The following is a 25,240-nucleotide window of genomic DNA, read 5'->3' on the forward strand; positions in this document are numbered from 1 at the left end:
GACTTATCGTTTCTTCAAGACAGATAATTCACATTACAGATCTTATTATAATGTGATTTTAACACATTTACTGTAGATTTTAAACAAGAGCCACAATTCCATTATACAGGTGCTAGTCATATAATTAGAATATCATCACAAGGTTGATTATTTTCCTTAATTTCATTCAAAAAGTGAAACCTGTTCATATGTTCAATATTCGTTCATTACACAGAGACTGATATATTTTAAATGTTTATTTCTTTTAATTGTGATGATTATAACTGACAACTAATGAAAACCCCAAATTCAATATCTAATGAGAATATAATGAAAGGTTTAATATTGAAAACATCTGGTGCCACACTCTATGGTTTGGAGTAATATTCTTATCACAAAATGCCACAACCAATTCAAACCATGTGAAAACCTAGCAAATACACACCACATTAACGTGACTTATGTCCTGCATCTTCCCTGCCTTGTTTAACAGCGCGACAGTCGCTTGGTAGCGGTTACATGATAAATGAACGAACAAACGAATGATCCATCAAAATACGTATGAATGAATCAGGAATTAATTGGAGCGCTTGCTGCTTGCTACAGAGCCTGCGCGGCTCGGCTGTCACATGAAAAAACAACAAATCCTTGAGTAAGGAGGTACTGCATGGAACTGAACGAGTTGTTCACTGAGAGGACTCGTCCCTCCTGAGTGATATAAAAGATTTGTTCATATTGAACGAATCATTCACGAAAAACCCATTTGATTTGTGTGTATGAAATTTCAGCAAAACTGAGCAATGGGGGCTGAGGATTCGACTCTCCCCGGCTGGAGTTCAGCTCTTCTAGAGCTAGCTTATTCAAGAACGACAAATCACTACTTTACTACTTCGTCCTGCTGCTCGCCAACATTATGAAAAATTAAAAATATGAAAATGTTATTTTCCAACAGTACTTTGCACCTACACACAATACCAAAACTACCAGTACCAGGTTTAAGAACCATGGTATCCCTGTTCTTAATTGGCCAGCAAACTGGCCTGACCTTGAACCCATGGAAAATCTAGAGAGAGTTGAAGGCCACTATCAGAGAAACCTGGGCTCTCGAAACACCTGAGCAGTGCCACAGACTGGGCGACTCCATGCCACACCGCATTGCTGCAGCAATTCAGGCAAAAAGAGCTTTGACTGAGTATTGAGTGCTGTACAGGCTGATACGTTCATACGTTAGTAGAGCTTTTTATAAAAAAATAAGTTTAGACTACTTAATCACTTTAATTATTTTGAACATTCAAATTTACAGTGCACCTAAGACCACAGGCTTTGTTGAAGTGGCTTAGCTTGTCAGTCAGTTAGCCAGTACTTAAATGTGGCCCATTACCCCATACAGTATGTGGGTGTGAAATTATTATTATGTGGCACATGCAGAAGGGAGATATCAGAAGGTCCCAGGTTCAAACCCATCATAGCACAAAGTGGAGTCCTGCAGTTTTACCCATCCTCTGAGGGATCCAACCCCCCTTTCATGGAGACATGAAAACTCAAATGTCGCCCATTCCACCGCCTGAGAGAAGCAGCTTCACTCGCTCTATGGCCGAGCACCTTCATTTACATGCATTGAATACAAGCACGCCCTCCATTCTGTCACAGAAACACACAGGAACATATAAGATTTTGTGCTGCCTTTTTGACAGACTTGGGACTTTTTTTACTTTTATATATATGTTTTTTTACAGGCAAACACACAATACATTTTACAGACGGAGTCAGAACTCCAATGTAGCCCATTCCACTGCTTGAGAGAAGCAGCTTCACTTGCTCTGTTGGTACTGTGTGTTTTCATGTCTCCATGAGAGGGGGTTTGGATGACCACAGCACAGCCTGTGACAGGTCTGATGAACACAGGTTCATACAGGTTTTGTTGAAGTGAAGTTTATAGAACAAAGGCAGCCGTTCACAGGATGTCAGCTACTGTACAGCAAGGTAGTCGATTGACTTTTGACTGCTCTGTGGGCTTGCTAGTGTTTTAGGTAATATTCTAATTTTCTGACATATTGAATTTGGGGTTTTCATTAGTTGTCAGTTATAATCGTCACAATTAAAAGAAATAAATATTGGAAATATATCAGTCAGTTTGTAATGAATGAATATAATGTACAAGTTTCCCTTTTTAATGGAATTAGTAAAATAAAAAAGTTGATGATATTCTAATTGTAACACTATCTCTAACTAATCTGTGTACAAACTGTCAGTGATCACATAAGGACAAAGTGCTATTCAAAATTCAACTAAAGGTAAATAGACAAATACAAAATTTGTTTTAAAATAAAGGTAAAGAGTGTTTATTTATTTGTAAGTTGCATGAAGCTTGTCCTACATGGCACCAGTGAAGACGTATCCTAAATCATTTGCACTGCCATTCTGCTGATCTGATAATGCTGGTCATCTCAACAGAAGCGACGTATTGTACAGCCTTGTGTTGGACAGTTAGCCACAGTAAGTCTGAATACGCACTGTTATACTACTGCATTATCTTTATGGAGAGATTGGGTCCACATCCTTTTTTCTGCAATCTAGGGGTCTGGCTTACTGTTTTTGGGGAGACTGATCTGCCCAAATTGTGTAGGAACAATTCTCAATTTGCAACTAACATTTTTAAAGAAAATTGCAATTGCATTTTTTATTTTAAATCAAGGTCTTGTAGTCCCATCACCATCCCCTTTGCCATTCCAGGCCCATAGCTTGCTGTGTTGGTGCCTCTTTTTAATCTTTCTTTTGTTCATCCTTGTTTCATTAGTTTTGCATTTGTCTTCCAGTTTGTTGCTCTTTGACTCTCAAATTCTTTCTCTCTTTCCTTCTACCACCCCTACCTGCTGTTTCTTTTCTTTTTCTTCCTGGTGACCTTTACCCTGTGCTGGGCGTCTGTGCTTTCTGACGTCCCCCAGCAGTTGCTGCCCATCACTGTGCGAAACATGCCCTCAATAAGTCCTCTAATATTAAAACGCCTCAAGGTACAATTGTCTCTTTCCCTCTTTTGTTATTACCAACTTCCTTTATCTGTAAATGCCTCCCCAACTTAACTCACATGGTGTCAATACAGCATTTGCCTGCTTTGCTTTGGAATGTTTTCAATCCTTTGCTAATCTTTAATGAACATGTTAGCAATTGGTAATAATAATAATAATAATAATAATAATAATAATAATAATAATAATAATAATAATAATAATAATAATAATAATAATAATAATAATAATAATACATTGGTTTTATGATTCACTTGACACTTGCCCAAGTTGGCCTACTTGGGATTTGCTCTGAATTATACACAGCATACAGTTGCATTTGACATATATACATAAGTGAGGTGTTTTGTTTATAAATAAAGAACTGATACTGTTACTAGCGTTAACAAGTTTCTAAGCAACTGCTGCTCTGTAGGGTTGAGGATCATTTGAATTGTATAAATACATTAAGTATAATTAGCACATTAAGATATTAACTTTCTTCCATTCTTGGTTGATTTGTTTGCAATAATAATAATGTCAATACAGTTGGAAAACCAGCTGGACAGTATCTCTTGAGGACCAGTATTGGACACCCCTGGTCTAGAAGTCGAAGTATCCATAGTTCCCTGATGATTGTCTGAACATACCTGATCTAGGCGACCAGTATTAGCTGGGGCAGGGAGAGTTGGAAAACCAGCAGGACAGTAGCTCTTGAGGACCAAGATTGGGCACCCCTGAGCTAGACTTACACCGAAACAACTAGTAGCACAGTGCTCTAATATCAGTCACAACCTGAGCTTGATGAAGTACAACAGAAATGCTACAGCAAGGAGGAGCCAGGTCAGCTGGGAGATAATAACATCCTCCCCACAGTCAGAGGTTCCAAGCCCCAATAATAACAAACCTTAATAGGAGAGAAGCTGACCTAAGAATGAAAATCATGGCTAACATAGACACCTGGAAACCTGAGGCCAGTTACCAAGAATAAGTGAAACACCCTCTGAAAGTCTGCTAGAAGATGTGAATGCTGCACTACAAACAATACCAACTATGACCATCACTGAGACCAATCAGCTGATATACAGCACAGCAGCTGTGATCCTTGAGCAGGTGCATTGATCAATACATGAGCAGCAGACATACAGTAGCAACCTGTGCACTGCTCCGTTTGCTTACAAGAAAGCCTATAACATATAACAAGAACAACAGGATCCTAAAAACTGAGGGGGATAGCACTACCAGAATGCAAGATAGCAAATGTGGAAGAAAGCTACAAATACCTTGGAATACCCCAGGCAAATGGTAACCATGAAGAGGCCGCAAGGAAAACAGCAACCACTACGTACCTCCAAAGGGCTTGAATGAATGCTGAATGGGAAGAATAAAGTCCAGGCGATCAACACCTACACCCCCCCCCCCCGGTCGTCAGGTTATAAAAAAAAACATTCCAAGCCTTGGACAGATTACACATCATTGTTTAATCATTATCTGTTTAAAACATTGAGAGTAGCTGCAGAGTAGCAGCTAAGTCCATGGTATATCTCAGCTAAGACAATCTGTCTCTGTATCAGTCACATACTCCCATTGTTGAAAGAAAGTCAATAGAGGTCCTGTTTGCAACAAACCATGTAGGAGAGACAGAAAATGTGGAAGAAAACATCTGTTCAGAGGCCTTTATGCAAAACACGTGAGGTAGAAGACTAACAATGCTTAGTGGTTGCTTTTCCTCAATCAGCACAGGGAAGCTGGTCAGAGATCAGAAAATCCAAATGACCTGAAGACCTGAAAATAAATTTTCTCAGATGCTCTCCATCCAGAATGCTTAAGCTTGAGCTTAAGGCCGAAAATTCACTCTGTAAAGATGCAGCGCTGGAGGACCCAAAACGTAGGCCTTCAGCCTTCAGGGGGTTTAAAACAAAACACACCTGTTCCACCTTTTCAGACATTCCTCCTGAAAATCTTTATGACACTTTTGTGTTGCTTTATTACCTAAAATCCTGGTCAATATGTTTAGGTTAGTGGTTTTAACATGACATAATGGGAAAAGACTCAAGGGATATGAATACACTTGCATTGCTTAGTATAGATACATACTGTAGTGTAGGACGTGCCATGTGGGACATAATTATCCTCTCACACACACACAAGTGAGCAGTTAGCTCCCCTACTGTCACAATGGCACAATGGTGGAAGGACCCAAATGCACAGCGAGGCTTGAGTAAATGAGTGTTTTAATAAGAACGTAGTCAGGCAGGCAATGGTCATACACAGGTTGGCAAAAACAAGATCCGACAAGGCGTGGGCAAAGACGTGGTCAAAAAACAGGCAGAGGTCAAACACACTAGACTGGACTATCAGAGACTGGGCTAGAATCAAAACGGTATTACCAAACTGGGTCATGCACGGGAACTGGAGACTCGACAACGCTGGAATGCTGATCATGGAATGAACACAGACAATCTGGCAAGGTGCTGGGGTGAGAGGTGGTGCTTAAGTAATGAACTACTGATTACTGATGATGTGCAGGTGAGGTTAACAAGGGCCAGAAGTAAAGCTGGTCTGACTGGATATGGGAGCTAAACAGGAAGTGGTGACAAAATAAAACCGGAAATGACTAAGACAGTGAAGTAGTTGACTAAGGTTGTGACAGAATCCCCTCGTCTAGATTCCTAGATGGCCCAGAGAGGTCCGGGTGAGCTTGGTGGAACTCTTGGATGAGGCTGGGGTCCAGAATGTCCCGGGCGGGAACCCATGATCGTTCCTCCGGACCGTATCCCTCCCAGTCCACAAGGTACTGAAGTCCGCGGCCTCGGCGGCGACTGTTTAGCAGGGAATGGACAGTGTAGACTGGACCGCCATCGACTAGGTGGGGTGGAGGTGGTAGTGGAGTGGGCTTGACAGGAACGGCTTGATTCGGCTTACGTGAAAGGTAGGGTGAATCCTCATGGTCCTGGGAAGAGTAAGTCTGACCGATGCGGGATTAATAATGCGTTCAGTGGCAAATGGTCTGATGAATTTCTGTGACAACTTACGTGACTGGGTTTTGATTGGCAGGTCTTGAGTGGATAACCAGACTTGCTGGCCGACGATGTAAGTAGGTGCTTGGGATCGATGTTGATCCGCCGATCTCTTGTAGCGAGCCTGGGACTGAATCATGGCTCTCCTGGCCTGGGCCCAAGTACGCCGTCAGCGTCTAAGCAAGGCATGAGCTGAGGGGATGATTACCTCTTTCTCCAGGGATGGAAACAGAGGAGGTTGGTAGCCGTATGCGCACTGGAAGGGTGACATTCCGGTGGATGTGCATGGTAACGTGTTGTGTGCGTACTCTACCCAGAGGAGCTGCTGGGACCACGTAGATGGGTTGGTTGATACCAGGAGACGGAGACCAGTCTCAAGTTGTTGGTTAGTGCGTTCGGTTTAGCCATTGGACTCAGAGTGGTAACCGGATGTCAGGCTGACCTGGGCCCCCAATAGGTTGCAAAACTCGTTCCAGAAACGTGACACGAACTGTGAACCACGGTCAGACACGACATCTTTCGGGAACCCATGTAGCTGAGAAACGTGCTCCAGGACTGCTTGGGCTGTCTGCTTGGCTGTGGGAAGCTTCGGAAGTGGTACAAAGTGGGTAAGTCTGGAAAATCGGTCAATTATCGTGAGTACGACGGTGTTGCCTATGGATGGGGGAAGTCCGGTCACGAAATCCAGGGTGATGTGATACCAAGGACGATGCGGAATGGGAAGCGGCTGGAAGAACACAGGAGGTGGTCTATGAGAGGGTTTGTGGACTGAACAGACAGGACAGGCGGTTACATATTCTCGAACATCCTTAATTACTGATGGCCACTAGAACCGGCGGCCGATGACCCCGCTGGACCCCAGGGTGGCAACTGAAAGAGGATGTGTGGGCCCAGTGGACTACCCCCCCCCGAAGCTCCGGAGGGACGAACAGCCGATTAGGTGGACAGGCTGGTGGAACTGGCAGACCCCTCGTTGCTTCTTGGACTCGACCTTCTATGGACCATGTAACTGCCCCTACTAGGCATGACGCGGGGATCCTTTCCTCCGAGTCAGCCTCATGAATACGGGACAAGGCATCGGGCTTGGCATTTCTTGATCCGGGGCGATATGACAGGTGAAAGTTGAGACGGGCGAAAAATAGCGCCCACCGGGCTTGGCGAGAGTTCAGGCGTTTGGCGGTGTTTAGGTATTCTAAGTTCTTGTGGTCTGTAAACACGTGAAATGGCTGTTCTGCCCCCTCCAGCCAGTGACGCCACTCCTCCAGGGCCACTTTGACAACCAGAAGTTCCTTATTTCCAATGTCGTAGTTTCGCTTGGCAGGGGACAGTTTCCTGGACAAGAAAGCACAAGGATGTAATCGCCCGCCTTCCATGGTTCGCTGGGACAGGAACGCCCCCTGACTCTTGAGTCCAAGGCGTCCACTTCCACTACAAACTGCCTACGAGGGTCCGGCATTCAAAGGATGGGTGCTGTGGTGAAGGCTGCTTTGAGCTGCTGGAAGGCGGCCTCGGCCTCTGGCGACCACTGAAAGGTGACTCGGGATGAAGTCAGAGCGTGAAGAGGTGATGCGATAGTGCTGAACCGATGAATAAAACGGCGGTAGAAGTTAGCAAAACCAAGGAAACGTCGCACATCTCGGCGACACTGTGGTTGTGGCCAATTTTCTACGACCTCGGTCTTGGCTGGATCCATCTGGATTCCTTCGGGAGATACAATTAAACCCAGAAATGAGATAGTGGAGACGTGAAACTCACATTTCTCTGCTTTAACATACAGGTTATGTTCCAGGAGTTTTTTCAGAACTTGACGGACGTGGCTCTTGTGTTCTACTTCATCTCGGGAGAAAACCAAGATGTCATCCAGGTATACAAAAACAAACATATTTGTCATGGGACTCAGGATGTCGTTTACCATGTCTTGGAAAGTTGCTGGAGCGTTGGTGAGGCCGAAAGGCAGGACAAGATATTCATAATGTCCGGTAGGGGTGTTAAAAGCTGTCTTCCATTCGTCGCCCTCACGAATGCGGACCAGATGGTAGGCGTTTCGAAGGTCGAGCTTGGTGAATATCCTTGCATCTGCAAGGAGTTTGAAAGCCGATGAAAGCAAAGGTAAGGGATAAGAGTCTCGTACCGTAATGGCGTTCAGTCCCCGGTAAGCTATGCATGGACGGAGTGAACCATCTATCTTGCCGACAAAGAAGAAACCAGCTCCGGCGGGTGAGGACGAGTGCCGGATGATTCCTGCGGCCAAGGACTGCTCGATATACTCCGACATGGCCGTGCGTTCTGGACCTGAAAGGAAAAACAGTCTCCCCTTGGGGGGTGGGGTGCCTGGGCGTAACTCAATGCAGCAGTCATATGATTGATGCGGTGGCAAGGTGGAAGCCCTCATCTTGCTGAAAACTCTGCTGAGGTCATGATAACAGGACGGAACTGTGGATAGGTCGATCTCCTCCTCCGATGGAGCAGGGTCTGGGCTAGACGGGGGCTCTAAACTTGACGAAAAACATAAATCTTGGCAGAACGCTCCCCAGCCAGTCACCTCCCCGGTCCTCCATTCCAGGGTGGGGTTGTGACGTCTAAGGTATACCCCAGTACCACCGGAAATGCAGAAGACTCAACCACGTGGAAATGGATCTGCTCGGCATAAGAATCTGGAAAGACCATAGTGATTGGGCCGGTGCTGTGTGTTACGTTCCACAGATGATGACCGTCGGCCTCCATTGAAGTAGGTAAGGGGACCAGGGGAACACCCAGGCGTTTAACCAGGTCAGCGTCCATGAGGCTAGCATCAGCGCCCGAATCCACGAGCACCGCCTGCTGGACAGACTGGTCACCTACAGTGAAGGTGGCAACAGGTAACGGTCGAGCGGAGGACTTACACATGGCTGACTGGCTCACCACTATCCTCCGTGCTAGTGGTGAGCGTTGTCTTTTACCGGGCATGACACGGCGATGTGACCAGGTTGGCCACAGTATAAGCATAGGCCTGAAACTCTTCGTCGCTCCTTCTCTGCGTTGGTGAGGCGAATCCTTCAGAGCTCCATGGGTTGGGCCGCGGAGGCAGCGTCGGCTGACTTCGCAGTTACTTCGGCGCGAGCGTGGAAAGGCGGCGTTTGTTGCCAGAAGGATTGCCCGGTGGTGTGTTCAGGTGTGCTGGGAACTCCGGACATTGACTTTAGTGCAGTCCTGAAGTGTCTCGTTGACGCCGCACGTTCCTCTTTGATCCACAACTACATACTAGTGAAATCCTTTCATACATACTAGTAAAATCCTTTCATACATACTAGTAAAACCCTTTCAGACGTACTAGTGAAATCCTTTCATACGTACCAGTGAAATCCTTTCATACATTCTAAGAATAAGAATGCCTTTATTAGTCCCACAGCAGGGAAATTGGACCTCTCAGCAGCAACATGACAGAAAATTTGAGCGAAACCATACATACCACACAAACACACATACATAACAGAGCACACATCCATGAACAGAGCAAATGCAGTTAACAGTTCTGATTGAAGAGTCTGATAGGAAAGATCTGCGTTATCTCTCATTTGCACAGCGAGGGTGGATTAGTCTATTACTACTGTACAGCTGCTCTCCAGGAGCAGACAGTGAGTCTTCCAGTGGGTGAGAGTCCCTGTCCCCGTCCCGCCCTGTGAATTGAGCCAGAACCCTTCTCTCACCCACCACCTGCACCGTGTCCAAAGTGATGCCCAGGACAGAGCTGGACTTTTTGATGATCCTGTCCAGTCTCTTCCTATCCGTCACTGTAATGCTGCTGCTCCAGCAGACCACACAGTCCAGGATGGCTGATGCCACCACAGAGGCATACAGTAGAAGGTCTTCAGGAGTGGCCCCTCACTCCAAAAGACTCAGTCTCCTCAGCAAGTAGAGTCTGCTCTGACCCTTCCTGTACAGTGCATCCGTGTTATGAGTCTATAGTAGTCCAGTTTATTGTTCAGATGCACACCCAGGTACTTGTAAGAGTCCACTCTCTCAATGTCCCTCCCCTGAATGTGCATTGTGGGATGACAGCAGGCTGCCGTTGGCGGAAATCCACCACCATCTCTTTCATTTACCCTGCATTGATCAGGAGGTGGTTCCGCTGGGACCAGTCCACAAAGTTCTGAGTGAGTCCTATGTACTCTGCATCGCCATTATCGGTGATCAGTCCGATAATCGTGAGTCATCAGAGAACTTCTGCAGACAGAGCTGCCGGTGGATGAAGAGGAAAGGTACCAATACAGTACCCTGGGGGGCCCCCGCACTGCAGGTCAGAGTGTCAGACACACAGTCCCTGGCTCTCACACCTGGTAGTCCATAATCCACTCCGTCCACACCAGCCCCCTTTAGTTTGTATTTCAGAAGCACAGGCTGGATGGTGTTAAAGGCACTGGAGAAATCAAAAAACATGATCCTCACAGTGCTGCCGGGCTTGAGGTGATCCAGGACCAGTCTCTCCAGTGTCTTCATCAGATGAGACGTGAGAGCCACTGATCTGAAACTGTTGCAGGGCTTTAGGAGTCTGGAGCTGATGCCGGTTCGGCTTGGTTGAACAGATTGAATTGTGAGTTCAGGTCGCTCACCCAGCTCAGGTCCCCCTCATCCTGTGGTTGTGGTGCTTTGAAGCCAGAGATGGTTTTCAGGCTTCTCCACACATTACTACCGTTGTTCTGCTGCAGCTGCTCCTCCATCTTCCTCCTGTAGCTGGCCTTCCCCTCACGTTTTTTTTCTCCTCAGCTCCTCCATGTTCCCTGACCTAAACGCTTTCTTTTTCTCCCACGTGACCCACGGCTGGCTGTTAGCGAAACACTGTAGCACCCTCGAGGGAACGGCAAAAATTAATATAGTCTGTAATGCAGCCTGTGATGCCGTTTATGTCCTCCCCGTGTGGGTCACAGAGCTCCGTCCACAAAGTGAAGTTAAAACCGTCCCTGAGAGCCTCCTCGCTCTCAGCCGTCCACCTCTTCACTGTGGCTACCTATGTACAACTGGTTTATGCACAGGCAGGAGATGCAGGATGTTGTGGTCAGCTCTGCCCAGCGGTGGGAGGGAGGATGCAGTGTAGGCCTCTTTGGTGTTGGCATAGAATAAGTCCAGGGTTTTATTGTCTCTGATGAGGCAGATGACATACTGGGTGTATGTAGGCAGAGCAGCTGAAGGAGGTGCGAAGTCCCCAGAAATCAGGAAAAGCGGCCTGTGGTGCTGTGTCAGCAGCCTGATGACTGAGAGCAGGGTCTGAGAAGCTGTGTCGCCGTTAGCGGAGGGTGGGACGTACACAGCAATTATTATAATGTGTAAACTCCCATGGCAGGTAGAATGGCCTCATGCCCACCGCTAACAGCTCAGTGTCTCTGTTACACAGCTTTTCTCTGATGCAATGTCCTGGCTTACACCTTCTCATGTTCACAAACACAGACAGCCCCCTCCCTTTCTCTCACTGCTGTCCTCTGTTCTGTCCACACACAATAGGTGAAAATTGGACAGTGTGATAGTTGAGTCTGGGATGAGCGAAGCCAGGCAGGTCTTCGTAAACAGCAGGACGCTGCTTGTCCTGTATTCCAGCTGGTGCCCTGTAAGCACCGCAAGCTCGTGCATCTTGCCGGGGAGAGGTCTTGGGTTTCCCATGTTGACGGATGGGAGAGCGGGTCTGAAGCGTTTTGTTTATTCCCGTTGTAGTCTTCCAGCGTAGCGTCCACATCGGGTCTTCACTAGGAGCCCAGCGGGGACCTCGTGTCTGTCTGCGCTCTGGCCCCGATGCACATCATCGCTTTTTAACAGTGTTTGTACTGCTCAAAAAAAGCTTTATACAAGTTGTGTACAGTTATGCACACTAATATACTTAACGAAAACAAGAGAGAATAAGCTTAAATTAACAAAGAAAGTTTTAAATAGAACAAAGAGGACAGGAGCTGTTGTGAACGGCTGCCAGCTCAACCGATGCCGGACGTGAAAGAGTATGAGAGGATAACTTTTCAGTAGTGTGTATGAGAGGATTTCACTAGTATGAATGAGAGCTAACTTTTCACTTGTGTGTGTGAGAGGATAATTCTGAATTATGTCCCACACGGCACCTCATAGTAGTGTACTTAGTTTTTATATATTTAGTTAGTTATACACACCTAACCTTTGTTTCTCGTAGCCTTTTACCCTGGACATAAATAATGACTGCGTTTACATGCACGTCAGTGATCATGTTGCCTCTGTTAAAAATGCTTACATTTAGAAAAATGTTGCTAAAATCTTCTGAAATTTATGTTAGCCTTGTTATGCACTCGCACCAGTCAAACTTTGCATGGCGACAGGAACATTACGCGGTGCTGCCATCGGGAAGCCAAAAAGCAAACCCACCCTTGCACCAACCTTGCAGGCCAGACGAGGTGCAGTTCTGGCCGCTGCCAAAAATCCAGACCGCAGTACTGGATCCCGCTGCGATGGCGAGTGTCCGGCCAGCTAGGCAGCCAACTCCTCCCGTAACACGGGGAACCACGTGACCAACCACGGAACTCCCAGGATTGCGTAGAACGAACAAAGACAAGGACAAGCTAAGACAAAACTAAACACTTACAGTAGCTGCGCTAACTAGTCTAAAAAGAAAACCACTAAACACAAACTATGGGTCGGCTGGTTGGTGTGTTCTGTTACGCACTTGCCCCGTTGGTTCCGAACCGGCAGGGTTTGACTGAGCGCAGGAGAGGAGATGTAGTGGCGGGGTTTGACTGAGCGCAGGAGAGGAGATGTAGTGGTGATCGAGGAACAACAACCCCCGCTCCGAGCGGGGAAGCTACGGTCTCACAGAGCCAGGAGGAGAAGCATGCTCTCACTGAGTCGAGCTTTCTGGCACCACTGCCAATGTGCATCCAGCACCATGCTGACACGTCGCACTAGTAAAACCCTCAGTCACCCTTCACACCGCAAACGGATGCCCAGGTAGCAGGAAAACAAGAGGGATACTCCAAGTGCACGACCCAAACATAGAATTAAGAGTTTACGTAAGTCAATTTATTAAACACAAAACCACTGCAAAGCAGGACTCAGCTCCAACACAAAATGCAAAAACTAAAATTCACTGCAATGCAGGAAAACACTATCACTTACATAAACCTAAAACGCTCCGTAACTCTACGGGCAAAACCTAAACATGAACAGAAGACACTCACAAACCTTGACAGGAAAACAAGACATCCAAAAAAACCAAAAACTTCACTGCATCGAAAACCCTCGGCGTAGCATCCAGCCACCACCACTGAGTGTTACACTTATGATTAAATGCATTTAAGACGTTTTCTCAAATTGGGTCGCAGCTTGTCATTATGGGTGATGGTGGGTTCTGAAGCCTTTGACTTAGAGGAACTAGTTTTCTACTTGTGTACTTGTGTTACTACAAATTCCAATATCCATGCCAGAATAAGATGAAACTGAAAATCAGACCCTTCCTTCTAACTAAGGAAATGAGCCCAGTGGACCCTGGCTACTAAAGTCCATGAAAACGCATTGCATGTAGCATGTGTATGGGAGGTTGATAACCAACATTTACCTTAAATGTAGAATAGTTTGCGTTCCCAAAGTAACCTTGTGGTCAAGAGTAAATCTTTGCTACACATCTAACACTTCTCTCCGCTACCTCCATGCCCCCATTCCTCTGCCACAATTACTGTGGCATAGTGTGACGTTTTGGTTTGTAATACTCCAGCACAGCATGTTGTAACTCAAGGTCTTTCAGCAGGGTGAGCCTGGAATGCAAGGACCACCTGGACAGCCAGGACCCCCTGGTCCCCCAGGTGCTCCAGGCCTCACCGGAGCCAGTGGCTCACCAGTAAGTAACAAATGTTTTAAGTAAACATGCTTCTAGTTCTTTTTCATCCAGCTAAAGGCATTCCATGTGTAGTAATATGGAATATGACAGCCCTGGCACTTTAATGTTACAGTTAGTCCCTCTGGCTTGCCGGGGGTGCCTTCATTTTGTTTCTGTTCTGTCTGCTTTATGTCGGTGATGTACTTCCCAGTCTGTGCCTGTTGCAAGTATTGTTATCAATTATCCATGTCCAAGTTTAAAATTGGTTCATTGAATTTAGGCTCTATCAATGTAAATAGATTATTTGATCATACCAAAAGAAAATTGTACTAATGCAGTGAGAACTAAAGGTTTTGGAACTCTCAATGGGGTAATGGAGCATAACTTCTCACATAGTACAAAACATTACGCAGGACTTGCTGTATTGTTGAATAAATTTAATGGCAATGTATTAGAATCTGGTGCTTCAGAAGATGCATTATTTTGGTCTAAAATACGTGGATAATCAACTGTAACAACCACCCTGGTCATGAACTGTTTAGCTTTCTGTCCAATGTGAGGAGCTACAGGTGCGTAAAACCAGAACAAACTGAAAAACAGCTTTTATCCATGGGCTGTAAGAACTCTAAATGAGGATAAACAGTCCTTTTAATGTGCAATTCTGGGACATTGGAGTGCCTATTTTAGTTCTATTTTATTTTAACAAATATTCAAAACACATTTTTAATTTAATATGACGGCTTGTATGTAACTACTGCTTTTAAATTTAAATATTAGTGTTATATGCATGCATGGGCAATATTTGTATGGTTGTATTTGTATTTGTATGTATGGACTGTTGAGAGGCAGCATCGCAATTTCATTGTACTGTACAGCAACTTGTTTAGTAAACTTTCTATGTATGCATTATTTTTCAATCTTAATTGACCGAACTGGGCAAGTCACGCAAGGGACTTGTTTCATACAGTCCACTATAAAACTAAAAGCTTTTGAGGAAAGGTGCCAAGAAGCTCTTGATTATTGAAAGAGACTTTAATGATGTACCAGAAAATATTTTGATGGCCTTCAGGAATAATTATATAATCTGGATTTAAACCTACCACCCATCTCGCTTTAGTGATCACCGCAAACTCTGATGCTCAGATATTTTTAAATCCTCATACCAAACCAAATTCTAATCTTAAATTATACTTATAATTACTATACTTGCATTTTAAAGGACAAAATGGTCCAACTCAGAAATGGGAATTCTTAAAATTTAAAATAATGGAGGTGGCGATACAGCACAATAAATAAAGAAAAAAAACTACAAAAAATGTACAGTATGTTATACTGTATTATATTTCATAATATCTAACATATATTTATTTATATATTTAAGCTGGAACACTTTGGAGTTCTATTCTGAGTGTGACTGACTGTATGTGTACAGTAACTTGGGTGTATCATTAGTAGTTACTATATAATAGTGCCACATTTTAAAGATTTCCAAAACTGCACTACACTGCACTACAGATGTTGATTTTTATTTATTTTTATTGAAGCTAGTGTAGTTTATTGTTTCTTTTTTCTACCTAGCAACAGTAAAGATACATATATTTTTATTTTTGTAAGAAGTGAGAAAAATTTTAAGTACATAATTGAAACTGTGCTTCAGGGGAAGCCTGGTGAACCAGGGAAACCAGGAAAAGATCTGAGGGTAAGCTGTGGTTACTTGACTGTTTTCAGTGATGTTTTAGTTTTATTCCGTTTAAGAATCACGTTATTATTTAAAGGTTGATATGGAATGATAAATTAACCATATGATTTTTACGTTGTTTCTGCAGCTACTACCAGGATTGAAGGTAAATAAATGAATTAAAAAGACAATTATTTAAACTGAAAGAAGGTACAATAACAAACTCCAATAAAAAAGGAGGTACTTTGTACACTTCTTTCTACCTTTCCACCATGTTCATACACCCAGGAGACTATTGAAGACTATTTTGACACATCTGTAAAGAACCAAAGGGCTGTAAGTACAGCTGTACCCATCACAGCCCGGGTACAGTACAGTATGTCAGATTTGGCCTTGTTTCCTGTTTTATTTTGTAACACTTCTGGTTTCTGTTCATAGTGTTAGTTTCTGCTTTTGTTTTGAAATGACTTAGTTGTCATGTTTTTGGTTCCAGTTTCATTTCCTGTTTTATGTTGAAGGACTTCCGGTTTTTGTTCATGTCACAGCTGTTTCCTGTCACTCCCGGTTCACCATGCACACCTGTCTCAGATCAGTAATCAGCCACCCGGATTTAAGCACCAGTAGTCACCACAGTTATCCGCCAGATCGTTGTACGCATGTCGTCACTTTCCATCATTCAGTTGTCAGCTTACCTCGTCTTTGACCCTGTTCCGTGTTCCCGATTTCTGATTCTCGCCTGATCCTGACTGGTACCGTATGCTGTAGATTCTGTTATCGAACCTTGCCTGTTTACTGGAAGTGATTAAGCCTGCTCCCTCTGTGCCTCAATCTTCGTGCTTACAAGTGTATGATCTGGACTGTCTGAGACTACGATTTCTGTATTAAAGCCCTTACTACTTATCCCATCTGTCTGCTGCATCTGCACTGAGCATTTGGGTCCTCTCTCTGCCGTTCTGTGACACAGTACAGTACAGCAACCCAGCTACTCACTCTCCGTTGTGTGCATTTAAAATGTATGCTAAACAGTGAATATAATAATCAGAATATAATAATTGGATGATGCTGTTCTTCATCAAAACAAAAGAAACATATGTATACAGTTGTAGCAAAACAAAATGACCACCATTTTCCCTGTAGTATGGTTTTATCGCCAATTAGTCACAGGTGTGTTGCAGACTAAGGAAATGTAACTCTGCAGCGGGCTGAAAAACATAAGGATGCTAGCCTTACTTATTTTCTAAGACTAGTTGTGCCAGTTTACCGTAACCTCAAATATCTCAGCGGTGAAGCTGAGTGGCTGCTGTCTATGGAGTGCAAGTTTGATTCTTCATCTTTGCTCGCTGATGCAACTTTGATTTTTTTTTCTGAAAAACATAGTTGATGTCTTGCATTTTTTTTCTATTTGCTGCAAAGTTAGAATCGCTCTATATAGTCTAAGACAGACCTGCACTTTATATTACAGTATTTATACCGTATGAAATTAAAATGTAATTAATTAAATGATCAAAAAGTTTAGTGACGTGTCCTACTCTATAGCATAAACCAACAGGTTATTTGACCACTTTTAATATCTGTATGAAAGCAGTTAAACCAGTAAGATGTTTTCAGTTTGGGCCAATGTCCTTTAAACAGAAGCTTCGATCACATGGCAGGGGTGTGAAGGTTGTGAAGAGTGTTGTCATTGTATTGGACTGCTCACAAGTCGTCTGCCTAATTATAAGAAAATAAAATTGAAAGACTGCTCCCACCGAGACCCAAAACCAGGTCAAGATCTTTGTAGCTCTGCACATTAACTACTACACTATCTAAAACTTGAACAAGATGTCTCCAACATGAGGCTTTATAAGACAGTCAATTTAGCAGACAGCAATTTAGGACTAACAGTATAACCATCTACAGGCCAATAAGACAGACAACACACACTATAACGCAGTTAAAATGCTGTGAGAACGTGGGGGAAAATGACAACAGATTGCAATAGTGGCTGATACTTTTTTTTGCTACAACTGTATGTGTTACATACACTGAGAAACAAACTAGAATAAGAGGAGGACCCAAATGCAACGACCCACAAACAGGACTGACAATAAATGGGTTTTAATAAACAGCAAACATAGATGGAAATACAAAACTAAGGGCGCTGCCAAGCAGGGAAGCAAATAAATGTAAACATGAATCTAAATAGTAACAAGATCTAAAAATCACTGCACTAGCAGGTTAAATGACTCAAACTATTAACTACCAACCTAAACAAAGAATACAGAGACACCACACAGATCAACAGTACGAGCAAACAAACCTGGACGGGTACTGAACACAACCAGGAGGCAAAGGTGAACACAGGTGACAGCTATGTAACAATCATAACGAGCCAGCAAAGACTCAACTCGCACTAGATACTAAATACACAGGTGGACATAATGACACTAACTACAAGACAGGAAACAACTAAGAGGTGACAACAAACACACAGGACCAAAACTCAAGGTGTCCCAGGCAGGCCGGAGGGACAAACTGTAACAGTATGTCCACACAAAGTAAATGTTAAGTCCAAGAAACATTCTGTATTTTGTAAATTCCTTCATTGGTTGCAACTCGTACATCAATATAATAGTGGAAATGTTTACACTGACTGGATAAAAATATTGTAAATAAAACAGTTTTGTTTTCTCTATTCAGGGGGAGCCAGGTGTGCCAGGACAAAAGGTGAGCATTCAGTTTAGGTTTCAGAAACATTGGTTTATATAATATACTCTGATGAGTTTGTATGAAATATATTGTCACATTATCTACACAACCCATCTAAAATAAATACATCATATTTGATATAAACATGAAGCTGTTAAGTCAATGTTAATGTTCCAAACTAAACATTGCAGGGAGTAAATCATTCACGTGCTCATTCACTATTTACACAAGGTTCCAGTGTACTGACAGATGACAGCATTTCTTAAAGAAATTATGTTGGTTGAGCACTACAGTGTTAACAAGATTTTCATTTTCAGTTTTCGTTTTACATTTACCACAGTTTAATGTGAGCACACTTATGTCAGCACACTTGTTTTCTTATTTATTCTTTCAAACATGTAAAAGCAATTCATATGTCAAAACATAATTTCACATGTATATAAAAAAATGCTAATCATCTTTCAATTTACTTAGTGTACATGCTTGAACGGAGAAGGAAGAAGTTAGACTTATCTAGTCCTTACCGCCTGACATTACATTTCATTCGTTCATTCTATTACTATTTTTTCTTCACCTAATTTACCACCACTTAATTTTTAAATTTAACTGACCCCTTACAGTAAATTACTGTATATTCCCCGTCTCTTTCTTTAAATAGTTTTTGAATTCCAACAGGTAATAATTTGCTCCAGGCTTTATACATGAACACCGCAGTCTTGGATCCTACTACATCAAAACATTTTAACAATTTAGACTGTATAAAAGCTACATTCGTGTAATCTGTTATGATACCAGTGTGAGGGCAGCTGAGCTGGCGCGAAAGCCTTGAGCAGAGCTCAGACTGAGCACTGAGCGAAAGGTGGAAAACTGGGAGCCGGCTCTCCCTTTTCTGATTCACTACAAAGCATCGGCTCGCAAAACCGATTCTTTTGCTCATGACATGATCACTAGTGAATACTGGTGTAAGAGACATCTGGTAGGAGTTATTTACTAAAACGTAATCTATATGGGATTGGGAGTGGTGAAGTGGAGAGAAGAAGATGTATTCCCTGGGAGGTGGAGTGAGACCAAAATCATCCATGTACTGTTGTAAGGTCCAGCTGGGCGATGTGATGAACACTGTTGTAAAAACTGTCGACATAATTTGAGCTAGCGGACTGTACCACAGGGGGTTTCAAGCTTTCTTATCTGACGTGGATGCTGAATACAGGGATGTACTCTACCACTCTAATGTCACTGGCTCAGCTGTGGCTGTTTGCTGCAGCGGTTTTATTCGCTGAGATCAGACATTGACAAGTTTTTGAAAGAGAAGGGGCGACCTCTTTATGAACTGAGTGACCCTCTGTGGCTGGCAGACCTGGAATTTTTAGTTGATCTCACTCATCATCTGAATGCACTGAACAAGAACCTACAAGGGAAAGAACAGCTGGTGTCACACCTGTATGCACACATGAAAGCTTTCTGTGTAAAGCTCCCCCTGTTTGAGACACAACTACGTAGCTTTAATGCTGCAAACTTCACTGCACTGTCTGAAATCAAGTATGCTTTTCCAAAGGCAGACCTTTCTGCTAAAAAGGAGAAATATGCTTCTGTAATACATCTCTAGTGACAGAATTCAACCAGCGTTTTCAAGATTTTTTTTTTTTTTAAAACCAAATCAAGCTGTTCTCGACCAACCTTCCTGGTGGATGCACAAGAAGTGGAGGAGAGTCTGCAGTTGAACTGATTAAAATGCAATATGATGATTCTCTGAAGTTTCCTCCGATGAGACGCCACGCAAAAAGAACGATGAGCCTGTTTGGCTCAACATATATATATATATATATATATATATATATATATATATATATATATATATATATATATATATATATATATATATATATATATATAAAACACTCTATTCTCACCCTCCGCGGGTGGTCTCATCCACTTTCCAAGCTCGGGTCCTCTACCAGAGGCCAGGGAGCTTGAGGGTTCTGCGCAGTATCTTTGCTGTTCCTAGGACTGCACTTTTCTGGACTGAGATTTCGGATGTTTTTCCAGGGATCTGTCGTAGCCACTCCTCCAGTTTGGGGGTCACAGCCCCTAGTGCTCCGATCACCACAGGCACCACTGTGGCCTTCACCTTCCAAGCCTTCTCCAGTTCTTCTCTGAGCCCTTGGTATTTCTCTAGTTTCTCATGTTCCTTTTTCCTGATGTTGCCATCGCTTGGTATTGCCACATCCACCACTACGGCTTTCCTCTGCTCTTTATCCACCACCACAATGTCTGGTTGGTTCGCCATTACCATTCTGTCAGTCTGGATCTGGAAGTCCCACAGGATCTTGGCTCGCTCGTTCTCTACCACCTTGGGAGGTGTTTCCCACTTTGACCTTGGGGTTTCCAGTCCATACTCCGCGCAGATGTTCCTGTATACTATGCCAGCCACTTGGTTAAGGCGTTCCATGTATGCTTTGCCTGCCAGCATCTTACACCCTGCAGTTATGTGCTGGACCGTCTCTGGGGCCTCTTTGCACAGTCTACACCTTGGGTCTTGTCTGGTGTGGTAGATCTGGGCCTCTATGGCTCTGGTGCTCAGGGCCTGCTCCTGTGCAGCCAGGATGAGTGCCTCTGTGCTGTCCTTCAGCCCAGCCCTTTCAAGCCATTGGTAGGATTTGTTGAGATCAGCCACTTCAGTTATGTTCCGGTGGTACATCCCGTGCAAGGGCCTTTCCTCCCATGATGGTCCCTCTTCCAGCATCTCATCCTCTGTTCTCCACTGCCTGAGACATTCACTCAGCACGTCATCTGTCGGGGCCTTATCCTTGATGTACTTATGGATCTTGGATGTTTCATCCTGGATAGTGGCTCTCACGCTCACTAGTCCTCGGCCTCCTTCCTTGTGGCTAGCGTACAGTCTCAGGGTGCTGGATTTGGGGTGGAACCCTCCGTGCATGGTGAGGAGCTTTCGTGTCTTAACATCTGTGGTCTGTATCTCTTCCTTTGGCCACCTTATTATTCCTGCAGGGTATCTGATCACTGGCAGAGCGTAGCTGTTTATTGCCCGGGATTTGTTCTTGCCATTGAGCTGGCTTCTTAGGACTTGCCTTACTCGTTGGAGGTATTTGGCTGTTGCCGCATTCCTTGTTGCCTGTTCAAGGTTGCCGTTTGCCTGTGGTATTCCAAGGTACTTGTAATTGTCCTCAATGTCTGCTATTGTTCCTTCTGGGAGTGAGACCCCTTCTGTGTGGATTACCTTGGCTCTCTTTGTCACCATCCTCCCACATTTCTCGAGTCCGAATGACATCCCGATGTCCGAGCTGTAGATCCTGGTGGTGTGGATCAGCGAGTCGATGTCTCGCTCACTCTTGGCGTACAGCTTGATGTCATCCATGTAGAGGAGGTGACTTATGGTGGCCCCGTTCCGGAGTCGGTATCCATAGCCAGTCTTGTTTATTATTTGGCTGAGGGGGTTCAGACCTATGCAGAACAGCAGTGGGGACAGTGCATCTCCTTGGTATATGCCACATTTGATGGATACTTGGGCAAGTGGCTTCCCATTGGCTTCAAGGGTGGTTCTCCACAACCTCATCGAGTTTGCAATGAAGGCCCTTAGAGTTCTGTTGATGTTGTACAGCTCCAAGCATTCAGTGATCCATGTGTGTGGCATTGAGTCATAGGCTTTCTTGTGGTCGATCCAGGCTGTGCACAGGTTGGTGTGTCGCATTCTGCAGTCTTGGGCGACTGTTCTGTCTACCAGGAGTTGGTGTTTGGCTCCTCTGGTATCCTTACCAATGCCCTTCTGTGCTTCGTTCATGTATTGACCCATGTGCCCACTTATCTTAGCTGCGATGATGCCTGACATGAGCTTCCATGTTGTGGAGAGACAGGTTATTTGAGGGATCCTTCATTATCAGGATCGTTCGCCCTTCGGTTAGCCATTCAGGGTGAGTCCCATCCCTTAGCAGCTGGTTCATTTGTGCTGCCAGGCGCTCATGGATTGCAGTGAGCTTCTTTAGCCAGTAGGCGTGGATCATGTCAGGGCCAGGTGCTGTCCAGTTTTTCATACCTGAGACTCTATGTTGGATGTCTGCCACTGTGATAGTCACTGGATTCTTTTCAGGGAGGTTGCTGTGGTCTTCCCTCAGATCCACCAGCCACTGTGCATTACTGTTGTGTGATGCCTCCCTTTCCCATATACCCTTCCAGTACTGTTCAGTTTCCAGCCTTGGTGGGTCTGTTCTGTTGTTATTACCCTGCCATTGAGAGTACACTTTCGCAGGTTGTTTTGCGAACAGCCGGTTTATTCGTCTGGCTTTGTTATCTCTGGTGTATCTCTTTAGGCGGCTGGCCAAGGCTTGTAGCCTTTGCTTGGCAGTTTCGAGTGCTTCAGGTATGGTCATCTGGTTGTACCTCTTAGGCATTGGTCTTTTCATTGCACCTCTCTGGGCCTCTGTCATTTGGCTCACTTCCCTCCGAGCTGCCTTGATTTTTGCCTCCAACCTTCGTTTCCATGGTGGGTATTGTTTCTCATGGCTCCCATGGTTGCTCTTATAGCCAAGCACCTCTAGGATCCTGATGCTGAAGCGTATATCAGCTCATTGGTTTCTGTGATTGTTGTGGTAGGGATCGCTCTCAATGCTGCATTCACATCTTCCATGAGACTTTCTGATGGTACTTCACTTAGCCGTTGTAGTGGGGTTCGGGGTTGCCTGTTTAATCTCGCCATGATCTTATCTTTCAGGTCAGTCGCTGCCTCGCTCAGCGTATCTGTGCTCATTGGGGCTTCGTACCCAATTTCCGGTTGGGGAGATGGTGAAACCTCCCCTCTGACCTGGCGTCCTGGCTCCCCCTTGCCGTAGCATTTGTGTTGTATCTCGTCAATCTCAAGTTGTGATAGCAGTTGCCGTTTGTGGATGTTGGAACATTGAGCTACTAGTTGCTTCGCAGTCAGCCTTGAATGTGGGTTTCTCCGTTCCCATTCACCGCACATTCTTTGCATGTAACCCCTCTGACTAGGGTTACTTGAGTAGTAGCATTCCAACAGAGCCTTGTTCTCGCATCTCAGCCATTTCTTTCTTGTTCCAGTAGCCCATTTCTCGTCAAGGTGCTCTGGTTCCCCAACACCTGACGCAGACCTTGTTAGACCGGGCGACGTCTGAGCCGGTATCTCATGTGGTTCACTGTCTCTCATGGTATGAGGTAGGCAGTAGCTTGAAGGGTCTTGCCCAAGGACCCACACTGGATGCCTATTCGCCCTAACGGGGATTCGAACCGGGAACCCCCCCGCATGCAAGTCCTGTGACTTTACTACTGTGACTTTACTTGATTGAGCTATCCAGCGATAGATATATATATATATATATATATATATATATATATATATATATATATATATATATATATATATATATATATATATATATATATATATGTCAAATCAGAACGAAAGCAGACTGAGATCCAGAATGACTGTGAAGTCCTTTGTGTCTCAACCACTGAAACTTTCTCCTGACATCCCAGCCATCCTTAAATCCAAAGTGCAGCACCACTGCTCCCACTGAGAACAATGTTCTTCACATTATAGGTGAGTTAGAAATACACACAGTAATCATGTGTCAATATGTCACCTCTTGTGTGTGGCCCGGGCCTTTGCTTATTTTTCTGTATTTCTGTATTTGGCCCCCACCAAAAAAAACTTTGGACACCCCTGGTCTAGGAAGATTCCTGTCTGACCTCATCTGTCAGTCTGTCCATCAGCATAGCACACAAGAAGGGACTCGAAGCTAATCCTTGTTGTAGTCCCACCTTCCCCTTGAACTCCTCTGTCTGACCTAAAGCACATCTCACCACTGTCATACTCCTCTCATACATGTCCTGGACTACTCTGATATACTTCTCTGCTACTCCCGGCAACCTCATGCAGTACAACAGCTCCTCACTTGGCACCCTGTCATATGCCTTCTCTAAATCCACAAAGACAAAATGCAGCTCCTTCTGACCATCTCTGTACTTTTCTATCAACATTCTTAAACCAAAAATGGCATCAGTGGTCCTCTTGCGGGGCATGATACATAATGCTGCTGACAAATCTCCACCTTCTTCCTAAGCCTGGCTTCCACTACTCTTTCCCCCGCTTAATTGTGTGTCTTATCAACTTTATTCCTCTGTACTTGCTGCAGTTCTGCGTGTCACCATTGTCCTTAAAGATCGGCTTCTCCTCCATTCCTCAGGCATCTTCTCACTCTCTAGAATCCTGTTGAACAAGCTAGTTAGAAACTTTACTGCTATCTCTCCTAGACACTTCTACATCTCTACAGGTATGTCATCAAGACCAAAAGCTCTTCATCCTTTTCAGAGCTTTCCTCACCTCATCCTTTCTAATCTCTGCTATTTCCTAATTTCTAGCTTTAAGCTCATCTTCCTGTCTGAGACTCTTTTCACCTCTAGAACATTGTTCACAAACTCCCCCTTCAGGATCACTCCAACCTCTTTTCTTCGACACCATGGTAGAACCGTTTGTATCCTTCTCCAATTTTAAGTGCTTTGCTGCCCTTCCACCTTGTCTCCTGCACACACAGGACATCCACTTTCCTTCTCTCCATCATGTCTGCCAGCTCTCTGCCTTTTCCTTTCATTTTGCCAACGTTAAGAGTCCCTATTATTATATCTATGCTCCTGCCTTTCATCTTGTCTCTCTAAATGCAAATCTTCTTCGACCAACAGTAGTCCGATTTCCACCCGCACCCTGGCAGTTAACAGCATCGGTGGTGGTTGTTGTAAACCCGGGCCTTTACCGATCCGGTATGAAATTCTTATGGACGATTTGCATGTTTTTTTGGCAAGTTTTATGCCGGATGCCCTTCCTGACACAACCCTCTCTATTTATCCGGGCATGAGATTGGCACAGAAGTCACTGGCTTGCAACCCCCGTGGCTACATTAGGAAGGTTCCGGTTTGTGTTCTGTTTAACATTATTTTGCTATTTTGCGACTTTGTTTAGGTTTGTTTGTTTTGTTTAACTCTGTTGCCATGTTTAACCTTTAGTAGATTTATTCCGTTGTCTAGCCATGTCTCTGTTAGCCCATGT

General features: G+C 44.4%; 1 protein-coding gene across 21 annotated transcripts in view; it reads left to right on the forward strand.

Annotated features, from left to right (window-relative positions):
* col13a1 (collagen, type XIII, alpha 1) overlaps window positions 1-25,240 on the forward strand; it is a 203,537-nt gene that overhangs the window by 93,711 nt on the left and 84,586 nt on the right. For 8 of the 21 annotated variants that reach the window (XM_055502806.1, XM_055502788.1, XM_055502803.1 and 5 more), the window contains 6 exons: window positions 2,434-2,475; window positions 2,925-2,990; window positions 13,731-13,823; window positions 15,460-15,501; window positions 15,629-15,646; window positions 18,160-18,186. In XM_055502806.1, coding sequence (XP_055358781.1) covers window positions 2,434-2,475; window positions 2,925-2,990; window positions 13,731-13,823; window positions 15,460-15,501; window positions 15,629-15,646; window positions 18,160-18,186 — 288 coding nt within the window. The remainder of the gene's footprint in view (window positions 1-2,433; window positions 2,476-2,924; window positions 2,991-13,730; window positions 13,824-15,459; window positions 15,502-15,628; window positions 15,647-18,159; window positions 18,187-25,240) is intronic. The other 13 variants (XM_055502794.1, XM_055502808.1, XM_055502795.1 and 10 more) reach the window with 12 other exon arrangements.

The sequence above is a fragment of the Betta splendens genome, chromosome 15 (genome assembly GCF_900634795.4).
Source record: "Betta splendens chromosome 15, fBetSpl5.4, whole genome shotgun sequence".
NCBI lineage: Eukaryota > Metazoa > Chordata > Actinopteri > Anabantiformes > Osphronemidae > Betta > Betta splendens.